Source organism: Betta splendens, chromosome 4, assembly GCF_900634795.4.
Source record: "Betta splendens chromosome 4, fBetSpl5.4, whole genome shotgun sequence".
Lineage (NCBI taxonomy): Eukaryota > Metazoa > Chordata > Actinopteri > Anabantiformes > Osphronemidae > Betta > Betta splendens.
In genome coordinates this window covers 8,129,928-8,144,991 of record NC_040884.2, presented here as the reverse complement: position 1 = coordinate 8,144,991, position 15,064 = coordinate 8,129,928, and the positions used below count along the sequence as shown (strand labels likewise).

The following is a 15,064-nucleotide window of genomic DNA, read 5'->3' as shown; positions in this document are numbered from 1 at the left end:
TCAGTGTGGCTTAATCACATTGATTCCAGGGAGGCCGGTGCTGCGCCTTCAGTCTTTCTGGCCAAATTCATGCAGCTGGATTTTCCTCCTGAGCCCCTTATCAGACGGAGGCCGATATGTCCCGATAAGCCTCGATCCGGGCGTCGGGCATTGAGAAAACGCGAAGGTGAGCCGCTGGCTCAGACTTTATTCGCCACTCTGCATTCTGGCTCGCTGGCTTTTCTCTTTGCCGTTGTCCTGATGGCTTTTTAAGCCGGTTTAGACGCCACCATTTTATCTTCCTCCCTCAGGGACCTCTCTCTTTGACGCTTTCTCCTGTTAAAAATAAACAGAAGTCGCACGCTAGCAAAACCAAGACGTGCGAACAGCGGCTCCGCACCCTACATCACCGAGACCGTGGCAGGAGATTCATTACTTCAATTCAAAGATGTCCTTTCCCCACATAGACGGTGATCTGTAAGGATTACGATAGGTTTCTGCATGGAAGCAGATATTCACTGAGGAGGAAAAACCCAGGGACTCCTCTGCGTCTGCAGGCTCGGGACACTTTGGCTCTGTGCCTGACCATCGATCGGGAGAGCTGCGATTTCACAACAGCTTCCAGGTGCGGGCTAGTTGAGGTTTCTATTATTAAAGCTGCAGACAGCTGTTAGGAACGTAAGAGTCCACGGTCATGGGAGTCGAGCTCAGTCTGACTTAGATCCTTAATCATCCGCCAAACACTTTAATAAGACAGGAAACATATGACCGACCAATCAGTGCTGAGACCTGCCCTCATCAGCGCAGAGAGGAATTCTACTATGATTTCCCCATGTTGGGCCACTTAAGTAGACTCAAGCTGTTTTTCCTGATGAGTGATGAATGCCGCTGGTCCTCGTGTAAATGTCAGACTTCCACCTTGGCGAGGAGTTCATCATCAGAGGACGGTTTCATCGCCAGTCATTCAGACTGGGCTGAATGTAGCTCGTCGCGGAGGGAGGGGTGGTGGGGGGGGGGGCTCTTCACATAAGATTAGATGTGGGCAGCGATGCTGATTACACAAGGGGCTGTGAGGCGCACGTAATCACGTCGCGAAGCTTAGGCTGGAGAGTCTCCATCTCCGCTCTGGTGACTGTTTTTTAACCCCTTTGTGCAGCGATTGACTGCGGGGAGGACAGTGAACACGCCGCCGGGGTGCGTCCGCCTTGTCTCCGGCGATCGCCCGCCTCTCGGCGGCGGGAGGACGCCAGCGGTACGTTGTTGCGCTCCGAGCGCGTCTCCTGCTGAGCACGGAGCCTGACGTGGAGAAGATGAGGCTGTACGTGCGGTAACGCTCTAACAGGATTGATGGAGCTGCAGCCTGCTGGCATCTGTGTTACGCAGGATTACGCATGTTGTTCTGTGATGTGAATATTCAGTATACATTGTATCAAACATTGAGACGCCCCTATAATCCTGCACAGGATCACACATGCCAGCAAATATATGCATTTACATGCGAATTGTTATAAAGACTGGAGGATTTGTCTTCTCAACAACCAAGATACTATTTCGGTCAAATGCTGTAATAGTGTTAAATATCACAGTGTATGTTCAGTATGAGCGTGTCCGTTCCCAATGCTACAATTACCTGGATCATCAAGGCATCACCAAGACATTGAGTTTCAAGCCATTGACTGACTTTGTCTTTCCCATCTCCACCCTCACCTGACGTGATACAGTTCAGCCCCTGGTTGGCTGAGCTGCCCCAATTAAGGTAATTATCTTTGGACAGAAGAACTTGAGAACAAGCGGGGTGTGAAGTCCCAACCTCACAGCTGAGAGAAATACCTGCTAGTGTGTATTTAAAGGTGCCATCACATGTAAAATCCACTTTTTGGGTTATACTGCATTTCTATGACTCTCTGCTTCATGTTAGACGTGCACTCTTTACCTATTTTACATACTGTAATTCACTACTCTAGTCAATCCGTCTAAGCAAGATTTGTGCTGTTGTCCACTTACTGCCTACGTCGGCGGTAAACAGGCCACTCACAGAACCACCTGCGGTCCGGCCCAGACGAACTCAGAATACCAAAACAGTAGATCCGACACACAGTTGGACAGAGTGGAGCTGCAGCACCGCCGTCTATCACAGACGGGAATCTGCTCCAGCGACACAGAGCTAAGCAGCTACTGCCTGTTACAAGGTGCCGTGTGGGCTCAGGTCGTCTACAGCGTCACACTCTCCAGCCAGAACCATGAGGTCCATCCACACCGCCGCCCGCTGATGTTTTGGCTTTGAGACGAGCAGTGTGGATGATCTACAGGGCTTCATGGCATGAAAACCTAAGGACAGCAAGTCAATCAAGGTCCAGTTCTTTAGCATTATTTGCCATGAAACAGTGCATGTGCAGGAGGTTTTAGAAATGATAATTAACTGAATTAACTAAACTGAAATATTTTATATACAGTACTGTTACTTCAACTAATCTGCTCTAAGTCCATTCCACAACAGGGAACTTGTTTCTCTCTGCACCATTGTTTAGGCTGTGACCGACCTCTGCCGTGGTCGTCTTATTACCTTGTGTTACAGTATGATGGCTGCAGGGCTGGTTTTAATTGACGTGATGCCATTCTTGAGGCGGAGCAGAGCGATGTTTACAGGAGAAAAGGTTACACTCTGGACCGGTTTCTGTTCAAGGTGGAAAACGCCTCTTCAGATGCTGCCGATCGTGATGCGGTGGGAGACTGACGCATGGCTGTGATTGTGTGTTGTGGCCATTGTTATCACTTTAAAATAAGCTCGCAGATGACATTTAGTGAAAGCAGCTCCTAGTAAGATGTTCTGTCTGAGGCTAAGGACTAGGGCCAAGTGGAATTTCTGTAGCAGAGGTATGTTTCACTGCCTGACTGCATCCAATTCAGCCTAAATGGTTTTCATGACCTTTTCGTCGGCCTGTGCACATTTCTCTCTGCTTGAGCAGAAAACAGAGCGACGGTGCCACGCGAGCCGCTGGAACACTTAAAGTCCTGTACCGCGGACGTGCAGCAGCAACTTAAGAGCCTGAAAAAACTAAAAACGCTTCTAATAAAAGTGCATAACGTGGCTCGTGATTCATTATCTAGTGAATATTTGCCTCCATCCATTCTCCCGTCCGTCCGCCCTTCAGATTCTTCCCCCGATGTGCGTTTGTGTGTTGACGTGTACAAATGCACCACATCACTCTCCTGTGCTGCAGGGCATTAATGTGAGCTGAAGCAGCGAGCGGCTACGTTCGGTCTACTACCATACTGTGTGTGGTATTGCACAGCTGTAATCATTGGAACTCGAAATAAACAAAAATATTTAACTTTTCCAGACCAGTTCATTTTTATTAATCATCATTAATCATTAAATCATTTTTATTGTAGTCTTATTAATGTACTGTGTTTAATTTTTTATCATTTGCTGCAAAAATACTGCATCAGAAACATGCATAACATATGCAGTACATCCTGCTGAAATAATTTTAGAAAGCCTTTGCAAGCCACATTCTGTAAATAACTCAAATCAAATTATAAATTGCAAACATTCTAATTAATTCACAGCATAAATGTTGTAATTAATGACCATGTTTTATTTTAAGACTTTATATTCAGTCCCCCACACAGTCCATTCATTTATTAGTTACCATATACAGCTTTATTGATTAATTCTGTTTTATGTATGTATGTATCTTTAGCTATAAATATAATTGTGCGCTCTGCAGCTCAGTTTGGCTTTTCAGGGACTCCTTTTAATGCAACAATCTCCGTCACAGCGAGAGAGCGTTTGCAGTGGATTCATCAAAAAAGGTTGCACGGTGCACTATGATTAAAGGAAGCAGGGCATTAAGTCGAAGCATCATGGCTCCGCAAACGAGCAGGGCTCAGTGAGATTTAGTTCAGCGGTCTGTAACTCCTTGTGTTCCTACAAAGTGACACAGAATGGCATTCAGGCCGGTGGAAGTGCATTGCCAAAATAAAACTCTGCAAATGTTATAAAACATAAACACTGCATGTCTATTGTATATTTCTCAGGTTCATGTCCTTGTTTACAGGAAATACAGTAGAAGTTATTACTTTCTGTAATACTGTGTGCTGATCTGATGCAAACATCCTGTAGTCGCTGCTCAAACCGCTAAAAATAGAGGCTCTCGTATCTATATTAGTCAAAGTTGACATCCCCATAACCAACAAGGCCCAACTGACACACAGGCCTTTTACCTAATATATAGACATTGTGGCAGAGTGGTAGAAAAGCCTGCACCTTCCTCGCCCGTCTCAGTGATGGATTGCACTGAGAGAGGAATGAATTGGAAATGAAAAAGAACAATGTCTTGCCAAAAGGGATGAGCGTCGCAGGAACGAACGGGCACCTTGTGAGCGGGGACGAACAGCGAGCTGCTCCTTTGTCTGGCTCTCAGGTCTCAGGCCCCACGCAACCGAAACACAAACATCACCTTCTAACGTAATATTTTTATTCCTCCAGAAATTCAATCCTGGTGTTTTTCTCATTCTCTCTCCCCCCCTTAATGTTCTGCAGGTGTAAAAACTATTATCTGCGAAGCCCAGAAGCTAATTCCAAGTTTTAGGTCACTAATGAGTCTTCATTTTTTAAATTTAATGGCTGTATTATAACTTCTATATCAGAGAAATTAAATACCCATCTTGGAATTTTAAAGAGCTACGTACATGACCAGGTTCGGTGCGTTTCTCAGCCACCCGTCACATCTGCAGTAATAGCCACTGTGACCTCAGGAGATCACCTCTGCCAGATGTGACCTTGCATCATCACAGGGACTCGTATTCATGTTGGCAGCGCTTGGCTGCAGAGCGCTATTGTTTGCCCCCTGCATGTGTGGGGAGCAGCCAGGGGAGCAGGGCCTTCGACCTTTTCCCTGGCACGTGAAGGGAGACGAATCAAGCATCCATGCCTTGCCTTTATTTACACATGCGTTCACATGCCTGCATGCTCCGGGGGGGGAACATATGCCACGTTATGTCACACCGGTCCTCAGCATCAGATGATCCAAGCGCGTGCCCTCCCACCTTCCATGCCCACGCGATGGGATGCACACGCAGCTGGATCCAGACCCCCACCACCCCCACCCCCACCCCCGGGTGAGGAGTCAGCCCTGCTCTGCTCACGCGCCCCTCCTGGCTCCGGACCTCTCGCTTGTGTACCCTTGAACTGTGCATACATCCCATCTGTACACTCGGCTCCTGCCTGAGCGCCGCTCCGCAGCCGGGCCCTCGACTCCTGCCAGGGAATTCATTAACTGCGTGTCTGGTGGGTATTTATAGAAACGCAAGGCGATTCCTGCTCACCTGCTTCCAACAGACAAACCCATGCTGAAAGTTACAGAGTGCGGACACCGAAGTACTCGGAGGAACTTTCATCCTGCCTCCACCTCCTTCACTCGGACGCACACAGTGAATCTATCCCCCCACAAAAGGCTAAACAAGTTCACATTCGCAGCTTTTCACTCGGCCTCTGTTAAATTTCAAACCCATCATTAATTATCACAAATTAATCATCACAAATTATCGGTTTGTGCCGCATCAAGCCTTGAAATTAATTTAAAGGAAATGAGAGCAGCTTCGGTTACGTTTCATTATTTCGACTCCTCTGCGCGCGGCTCGCCCGTCCCTGCAGCAAACTGCTGCGTTGGAGGCGCGGGGCCGTCGGAGAGGCTGTCATCAGCGCTGATCATGAGGCGGATGTAATTAGTATTTGTGGGTACACACTAATTGCTGTGGTAATACGCAGAACTTGATTTTTGACACACATTCTTCTGCAACTATCTGACAAGATCCGTCGAAGCCGCTGTGAGGCTGGAGACAGAGCTGCCGCTGTAGGTTTCGAATCCAGAGGCAGGATGTCAGGAGTCGGCAAATCAAACGATGTGTATCTCCTGCTTAAGGCGCGAAAAACGGATTCTCTCAGCAAAGGCGGACAGAAGCAGCGTTTCATGAGTCAACGGCCTTTGGTCATATCTCAGTAATGTGTGAGTCTGTTATTACTATCTGTTACTGTCTCATTTCAGAGCGCGGAGCCGAGCGGAACGTGGCCCAGAACGTCCCCAGCGCTTCGGTGGCGTCAGCAGGATTCATCCTCTGGAAATCATGACATTAGGGAAAATCCAGTCGATGGCGCTGATGAACAGACCCTGTGTGAACTCATCACCGGCCGGTCCTGTACACGTCTAGCCGCGCATCCCGCTCACATCTGCTGCGCTAAAATGCATATTTGTTTATCAACAGCTCTCGTCCATGATGGCTCACATCTCCCCGGAGGACCGAACACATGCTCCCTCCACTCTGGCGCTGAGACGCCTGGTTTCTGGAGCAAATTAATTCCCAGTTGGAGCGCGACTGTTATGAATGGGCCGGGCCACAGTAGATGGATGGGCTGCCCGCGCCTCTGCACAGCCCTCTGCTCCCAGTAACAAAGATGCCGGGGCTTGTCCTACTTTCATAGCAGGAGAAATGTGGCTTTGTACAGTAGCTCAGGGGACTTTCCATGTGGGGCTGGGGGGGCGGGGGGGCGTCGTGCTAACAGACTTGGAGCTCAAAGACACCCAGAGGAAATCTACCAAAAGGGGAGAATGATGTCGAGCTGCGAAGCTGCGAATTCGGGTGCTTCACATTGATTACGTTGCTTCTCAGATACAGGCGCCTCGTTGGAGGAAGCCTGCAATGCTGTGTTGACATTTGGTGTGTGTGTGTGTGTGTGTGTGTGTGTGTGTGTGTGTGTGTGTGTGTGTGTGTGTGTGTGTGTGTGTGTGTGTGTGTGTGTGTGTGTGTGTGTGTGTGTGTGACATGCAGTCAGATGCTCCTAATGGTGGAAATGCTGCTTCCGTGACGTCTCCATGACCGTGCACTTTTTCTTAACATTAACCCTTCACCTGATGATACAGCTGCCACTTTAATCACTGCGTTTGAGGAAGAAAATTTTCCAGTTTTAAATTGCTTTTCCTGTGCAAATATAACTGTATGGTTCTTTCTAATTCTATGCATCAGCACCTTTGGCACAGTGTCTGTACTGTAATTAGCCAATAACTGGACAGCTGAACTATGACTTTAACCTCTGCACAACGAGAGCCCTGTCTTTCATTAAGTCGCACTATGACTGAGAGACTGCTTAAAACACATCCTCTCTCTCTCCTCTTTCCACTCGTTGCTCTCTCATATCTGCTCGCATCGCTCACACCCACATCTGTTCATAATGCTCACATTGTTTCATTTTTAATTGCTTTGTGGGATGAATGGGTGGGCGTTGATAGTGATGGTTCCCGTTCTCACGCTACGTTCGCGCGAACAACAACCTCTGTCTCCTCAATCAGCTTACGGGGCGAGTGCTGCTGATCTGCGCTGGAATCCCTCTCGGTCGCCCTCTCGCCTGCTTTGTGAGCTCCACAAGCGGCTAAGGACCTCTACACAGTCTTAGCTACCGAGAAAGCCAGATTCCCATTATGTCCTCCATTGTCGCTGCTGACGGAGGACGGGATGTCGACCTCTCCAACACAATGACACAATACAAATCCAGCCGGCACATTTAAAATGTGTTTTAAACCTTAGTGTCTTAATGAGCTGAGAGAATTAAACATTCAAAAAGAGATTCTACAGTTCTTGCGATTGTCTGGCTGGATAATGAAAAAAGCCATGTAAAATGGAGAAGAACGAGACAAAGCAACACTAAAGATTAGGCTTTAATGGAAAAGGAGACAAAAAGCTGGAGCCCCGCTGGAGGCCACGGCACAAAGTGGAAGTGGCTGCACACACACACACACAAAACTGTTTTACATATGCAAACATGACAAGAGGGAGAGGCTCAAATCCTGGCTCATCAGGCGCAGCCGTCGATGGGTGGGAAAGAGGTGAGGAGGTCCCTGCAGCCGTCGGGCTGCACAGCAGACAGCTCTGACAGAGTCTGAGACAAACGTCTGTCCTCCATCTTCATTAAAGTAAGACTTATTTACCTCCACTACACCACCGCCACAGTGAAAGCAGCTTCACATTAGTCTCTAGGAGCACACGCCCTCCTCATTTTCAGGTTCCAGCTTCCACATCTGGACTCAGAGCTGTGCTTCTGTGCCCTCCTGCACGTCTCCGACAAAGGGAGAGCAGCGCTGTCTGTGGAGCTTTCGTTCCAGCCGGATACCACCTGATTTCACTCATTATCCCGGCTCCTGAAATAGTCAAGCCTATTAAATCACTCTTAATCAAGACCATGGTTCATTAAATCAAGGGCACTTTAAAGGGTCTCTGTGGGAATGGGGCTTTCAGGACCCCTTTGTCATGCCTGAAGCTGACCATCACAGCTGTGGGAGAAGTTGCGACCAAAGACCAATATAACACAAAATAAAACTATATTTCCATTAACTGTGCAGCTCGTATTGTTCCGTGAGCTGTGTGAGCTTGTGGAGTCCTGCTCTGCATTTGTGTGGAGGTTGATTATTCCCTAACAAGAAGTTGTTCTTCATTACACGCTACTTACTTTGTATTTAACATTGATTGGAATATTTTAAACTACTGGGAATAGTGACGTTCTGTTTTGCATTTAATAAAACTGATTATGTGATTCTGCTTAATAGGTTGCATTTTAATGTGTCACGATCTACAGTAGCATGTCTCACAGCAGGTTCCCCCCAAAATACAGTCACCAAAAAACCAAACCACCAAAACCTCAAACTAGTTATTCTACTTTTCTATCAGTGAGGCCTAAAAACATCATGTTTCACCCAACATACAAAAATGTACAAACTATTTACGAGATTAATGCAAGAGGCTGTAAATGAATGAGATCTTGAGAGACTTGAGCTGCTTCTGATCAATGATGAGATCCATCCAAGATCTCCCTGGAGGGACATGATCATCAGATTACGCAATAATGTTGTGCTTAACGGAGCAAATATCCAGAGGCCTCCGAGCATCCGTTTCATTAAAGCTGGGGTGTCTTTTTATATGCACAGTGAAAGCACTCGCATAATTAGATTCACTGTAAACATGAATGCGAAAGTGGGGGAACCACCGCACTAATTATGTCGCTGTTTCTGCCAAAAATGTCACCTGGAGGAGCAAATCGAAAGAAAAAGTCTCATAAGCTCTGCACCGAATCAAAAATGTACTGAGTGAAACTGGAGCTCTTGCAGGGCTTTCCTTTGATGAGAGACGAAGCCGTGCTGAATCAGCTCACCTCGCATCATCTCCAGTTGCACCTTTGCAGAAAATGAAGCTGACGTCTGCATCTCTCAATTGCTTTTCTCCACCTGCATCACTCATTTTCCCAACGCGCCAAACAGTAAGTGGATGCTCTCCTTGTAGAGGTTTGAGCAAAACAGTACGATTAAGGTGATTATGATTCACTAAAGACAAAACCTGGAAATACAGCAGATATGTGTTTATGTGTTTGTATTTGAGCCATGCAGTAAGAAGCCCAGTCAGCACCAGCCAACCAGAACCAGAGCTGGCGTCCTAAACGAGGCCCGGTTGGTGCCAGGATATCTGATCCACCCAGTACATTATCATTGTGGCTCCGCAGCAATGATGCAAACAAGTTACTGTCGTACAGCAAATGCCTTGAATTACACAGAGTTCTACTGAATTATATAAACATGCCCATCACAGAGAAGCATCAGCGTCAGCAGACAAAATACTACAGAGGTCCCGTTAGTACAGAGTCAGCAGGACTTCTTTTGGGAACTTTTGGATTGCTCACCTATCAACGAACGTGTGCCGCATGTGCCGCAGACAAAAGTGAAGTTAGATTGGATTTCACAGATCTAAACGGAGGATAACGCTAAAACCAGGATGTCCTGTCACCCTCGACCCCGCCCGTTCCACTCACGAACCCTGCTGCACATTATCTCCGACTTCTAGACAAGGATCTGGCTGCGTCACTCGCAAGTCCAGTTACAGTGGCTCCCATTTCACACGCATACACACACACACACACACACACACACACACACACACACACACACACACACACACACACACACACACACACACACACACACACACACACACACACGCGGACCTGACTTCAAGGGGAATCTGTTGTTTTTAACATCGAGATAAATGCATCAGTTACGCAAGTGAACATCGCAGCGAAAGAGCCATTACCAGCGTGCGGAGCGCCTGCTCTGCATTCGAAGGACATTTGCTGCTAAATTAGCTTCTTCCCATGTCTGCGAGCGAGCAGCGTCCAGTTACAGTTACTGTTTGATCTATTCAAGACGAAGCGTAATGACTTGCATGCTAGTGATGAGAAACAGATAAAGTGTCAAGATAAATGGAACACTATGGGATGAAACATTGAAATCTGTGCCTGGACTGAAAGTTAATATACTGTACATACTGTACATACTGTACATGCAGTATAAGTATCTAAACACTGACTTATAAATAAAATCAGCTCCAGACAGGAACCTTTGACTCTCTTGCATTTCCAGTGACTATTACTGTACAGTATGGCTATGAAATATTAAATTTGGCTATTTAATGTCCTGGAACATGCTGATTTAATTACATAATCAGTTGTCTGGGAGCCGAAGTATACGCTTATCTAGCAGTGGTATAAATTTCAGTCCATGCATCCATGTCCGTGGACAGAGAACGTGTGATTGCGCTGCACATCAAACATGCACGGCCGAAGCTCTGGGGAGATGTCATGTCCTGCAGGGCTCCGGTTTCTGGAGACGGGGAAATAGCTGAGGCATCAACCTCGTCCTCATGCAGCGGCCGCGTCTGTTAAGACTAATTCTGTAGCTGCACTTCCTCATGTTTGGCTTGGTGTATGAAAAGTGACGTCAGGTAGCATGACGTCACGTGCCCATAAGCGTGCACTGTTGGGGAAACTAGTGGTTTGTTGCAGCGTCAGGGCTCCTCACTCACCCCCTGCTGGTGCGTGACACGCACGTGGAGCGGGCGCGCTACGGCGTCGCTCGGTGCCGTCGCTGTGACTTCAGGCTGGAGCTGAGTCAGAGCGTGCGCATCTCTAGTTATCATTTAGTTGAAGCTGTGTCTCTGTCGGCACACGGGTCAAATCCCCACGGACTGACCGTGGTTACCTCACGTCCCCGTTGGGTAAATGTTGTCGGCATGCTCGGGCTGCACGCAGATGGTTTTCCATCACAATGGACAGTTTGTGTTTTTTTATGGCCCGTGAACGAGGACGGTCGGCTGGCGTCTTACCTGTAAATGCCCCTGGTACATATTGAGCGCACAGTCAACCGCGGATCTCTCTGCCAGCGGGTCGTCACACTTTTCCTAGCGGTGCCGTGCCAGAGTTCGGGGACGGGAGGTCCGGAGCGGCCGCGGCGGAGCGGAGCGGAGCGGAGCGGAGCGGAGCTGTCCTCTCCGTGGGTGCTGAAGCAGACACTCGCTCATCCAGGATGTCTGTGCGCGGTGACAGCGAGGCGCGCCGCGCGCAGGGACGGAGCGGCGTTGGACTTTTCCTCACCCCTGCGCCGAAGCCGTTCTGGCTTCAAACCTCTCAACAAAGTCGCGTTTTTAAAAAAAAAAAATAAAAAGGCAGCCGTGCGGCGCTTGTTACAGTAGGAATCTATCCTCGCGTTTCAGGTCTCCATCCTGAACGCACCGCGGGGGTTTCCGCGTCTTTCTGCGCCTCACCTTGTTTCGGTGTGTCGCTCTGCCTCGCTCCTCCTCTCTCGGCTGTGCTTTAAATGTTTTGACGTTCCTCCGGGTTCATTCTCTACTTATAGTGCGCACTTCGTCCCTGTTTGCCAACTACTCGCTCTAACCCAGCCCACTGGTGCCTCCCCCCAGTGCTGACGTCCTCAGCAGGCACAGAAGAACGTAAGGGAACATATATAAGACATATATAGAAAACCATGAAAGAAATCAACCTATGACCTAAATGTGCCATGGACGTGTACTGTATTGCTCAGCAACATACTAGGTAATAGTACTAGTCCTATGTTGTTCATTTGATTAATTTAACATCTTCATTTTCACAAGCATCCTTCTGGTGCTGAAAAGTGCATTTACTACAGTAAATAAATATAATTTCTATATTCTTTTAACTTAACTACTCAAGTTCTAACTAAGTGATGTTTGTCTCGACCTTCTGGTCCTGCAACGTTAGTTCCATTTGCACACTGCATTAATTATTCAAACCTATGATTAGACAATATGACAACGTAATACTGGCAGGTGACTGGACAGCTTTTAACACAAACGCAAATGGAGACGAGCGGCAATATGAGACCTCAAGAATGAACTTCCTTCACGCAGGCCTGAGTAATGGGCTGTGTGGTGTTTTATGCAGGTACACATGGCCACACAGCATTGTGTATGTACAATATGTTCTAAATAAAGAAAACGCACTATGGCACAAGTTGACCATATGTTTTGCATGCAGCTGCTCATTAGACAGAGCCACGTAACAAAGGGTCACGACAAGCGGGAAATCATGGCAACTGATGCAACGTGTCCCAGCATCTGGAGAGCTACCAGTATCCTGCACACTGCACTCAGGTCAGATGTTGTAGCAGTAAACAGCGTGACTTAAAGCTGCACCAGTGTGTTTCACTGGCAGGTCCAGATGGCAGCGTGACATCAGCAGACTGCACATTTTAGTACCTGTTGCTCATCGAGAGGCAAAAGTTACTGAAAGGTTGAATTCAGAGAATAACACAAATTGTACTAATTGTCGAACTGTTGCATTCTGGGAAATAGAAAACCTCAAGTCGTCCATAGTTATAACGCGACTGCTGAATTATTGGAATCTGTTCCTACGCAGCAGCTACAGCCTGATGCTGAACACAGCAGTCGTTTCCATCTGCAGCGGATTCATCGTCTTCATTTCCCATCATATGAAAACAAGTCCAGGCCTCAGGCTCAGGAATCAGCAGGCGCTTATATTATTGCGCCCCATGTGTCCCCATGAATTGTTCATCACAAGTACACAGGCGTACTGTACATTTGCCGGCCGGCGCATCCATAGATTCCCAGCCTCTCTTATCTCCTCCACATTTTATCAGTGAATAATGATTAGACATTTATGCAAGATTTGAGACAACAGAGGTGCGCGCGTTGGTCTCAGAATCTATTTTTAGGATGGCGGTCGTGCGTTCCTGCCCCCGAGCCATCAATCTTCTAGTATTGACACACACAGGTAGAGCATACACGTAATTAACATTAGGATAAGAGGAATTACTCCTCCCTGCATGAGACCAGACAGTCTCCGCTCCCTGAAATGTTCTGTCAGGTTTAATGAAGGCTGCAGGAAATTGAGCGAAAATATAAATAAATAAGTGGCTCTATGTGCTCTAGGACTCTATGCTGAGTAATGAAATGACATCAGAGGTTATAGAGCACTAACAGGAAAATAAAACCTTCACATGAGATGACTTATTGTTGTTTGTGCTATTCATGCACAAACTAGAATGACTAGAATGTTCCTGTAAATGCAAAACCTGAAATCATCAGTAACAAATGCAAACGGTCCCTAAGGATTAGAGGAGCAGGTGTGCAGTAAGAGGAAGAACTGAAGCGTCTGTACAGAATGAAAGCATCCCTCAGCGTGGAAGGGGTTAAAGCACAGAAGCGGCGTATGGTTCTTTTCCTGCTCCATTTTTGAGCTCTTTCACAGCTCATTACAAAAGGGCATGCTGTCTGTCAACGTGTCTGGAAACATTAGCATCACCGAACCCGAGGCTGCGAGGTTTCCTCCAACAGTAATGACACATGCAGTGCAAAGACATGGTTGGTCCATAAGACAAAGAAGTCCCATTTTATCAAAGTAGTCATTTGATTAAATGTTTGTAATGATGAAATTCAACATTTACAGCTACCTGTTGTTTGGAGGACAACGAATGGCAACAACATAATAGTGAGTGAACTACTTCAGATGGTCTGAGGTTGTAAAGTGCAAAGGTCACTTCACCTCTGAGGAAAACAGATGCTGTTGTTGATAAATGCATAGCTGGATAATGTTGTTATTACACAGGATAATATATCGAGTCTTAGGTGCGGTTCAATTCAGTACAAGGTCTCACAGTTTCTCCTTTAATGCTGCTCGTGTTTTATTACTGCTATAACGTTCACAAAGTCACACAGAACAACAACAAGTTTAATGTATTGTTCATACAGAGTCCACAGAAAACAAAAGACGCTCACCAAATACCTGCAGCAAAGGTCAAAGGTAAGACCCGTCATCCTGTGGGTGAGTCTGACAGAACCCGCCTACAGCCTGTTCACATGCTCACATGCCTTTTTAGTGTTTGGAGGACAGTCAGGACCTTTCAGACACTGTTTATTTACTGTAGATTAAATTTGGTCAGCGCTGATGTAGGGGAGGATTAAGCCCCCTGTGTCGGCCTTGATCTCTCCTGTGGTAAGTTTGGGCCTGATTCATGTCTGAAGCCTGTTATCGCACATACAGTGAGATAAAGATCAAAGTGAGGGCAACGCTGCAGAGAAACCAGTTGCTGTCAATGCCTCGTTGCATCATAGATGCTGCTGTTCAAGTTCAGAGCAATTAACAATCCCACCATGAAACAACCCTCGCTGCAACTCTGCAAAATTCAAAGACAAAAAAGGCAAACTCTCAATGTTTGGAAGCAAACTGCTCTAACCTTTGGGTTTGGTTTGTTTCAAACACCTGACAGTTTGTGCATTTTGCCACATCGGCTCTCGTTTGCGATGGGGGTTGAATAATTTCACGTGGAACTGTTGCTGCTCCTGTGAATATCAGTTGACTCCGCCCTTTGCAGTGTATTATGGGTGCAATAAAGCTCTGAGCGTCGTCCTGGCGTCTCAGCCGTACCGCGGCCACGCTGGTTTCTGGGACGCATCACACCCTTATTGCTGACCACATACATACAGTAAGGCTCCCGTCTCCTCCACACAGCCCTGTCACAACATCTGAATCTTTAATGCCTAAATGACAAGCCCACAAAGGAAGTAGCCTTATGAAATCTGTGATCTTCCAGTTGTTCAGCTGGCTTCATTACCACGGTTATCCATGCACGGCCTGGGATTCATAATTCATGGTTTTCAAATATTCCCTCAGATAAGCTGAGGCGTACACAGAAATCCCATTCATCTCAAA

At 47.1% G+C, this 15,064-nt stretch overlaps 1 protein-coding gene across 3 annotated transcripts in view; it reads right to left on the bottom strand.

Annotated features, from left to right (window-relative positions):
• Positions 1-11,788, bottom strand: part of pex5la (peroxisomal biogenesis factor 5-like a) — a 50,230-nt gene extending 38,442 nt beyond the window's left edge. Inside the window, exon 1 of one of the 3 annotated variants that reach the window (XM_055508273.1) lies at positions 11,182-11,788. In XM_055508273.1, coding sequence (XP_055364248.1) covers positions 11,182-11,202 — 21 coding nt within the window. In that variant the 5' untranslated portion in view covers positions 11,203-11,788. The remainder of the gene's footprint in view (positions 1-11,181) is intronic. The other 2 variants (XM_029148843.3, XM_029148844.3) reach the window with 2 other exon arrangements.
• Between the last annotated feature and the right edge of the window lie 3,276 nt (positions 11,789-15,064).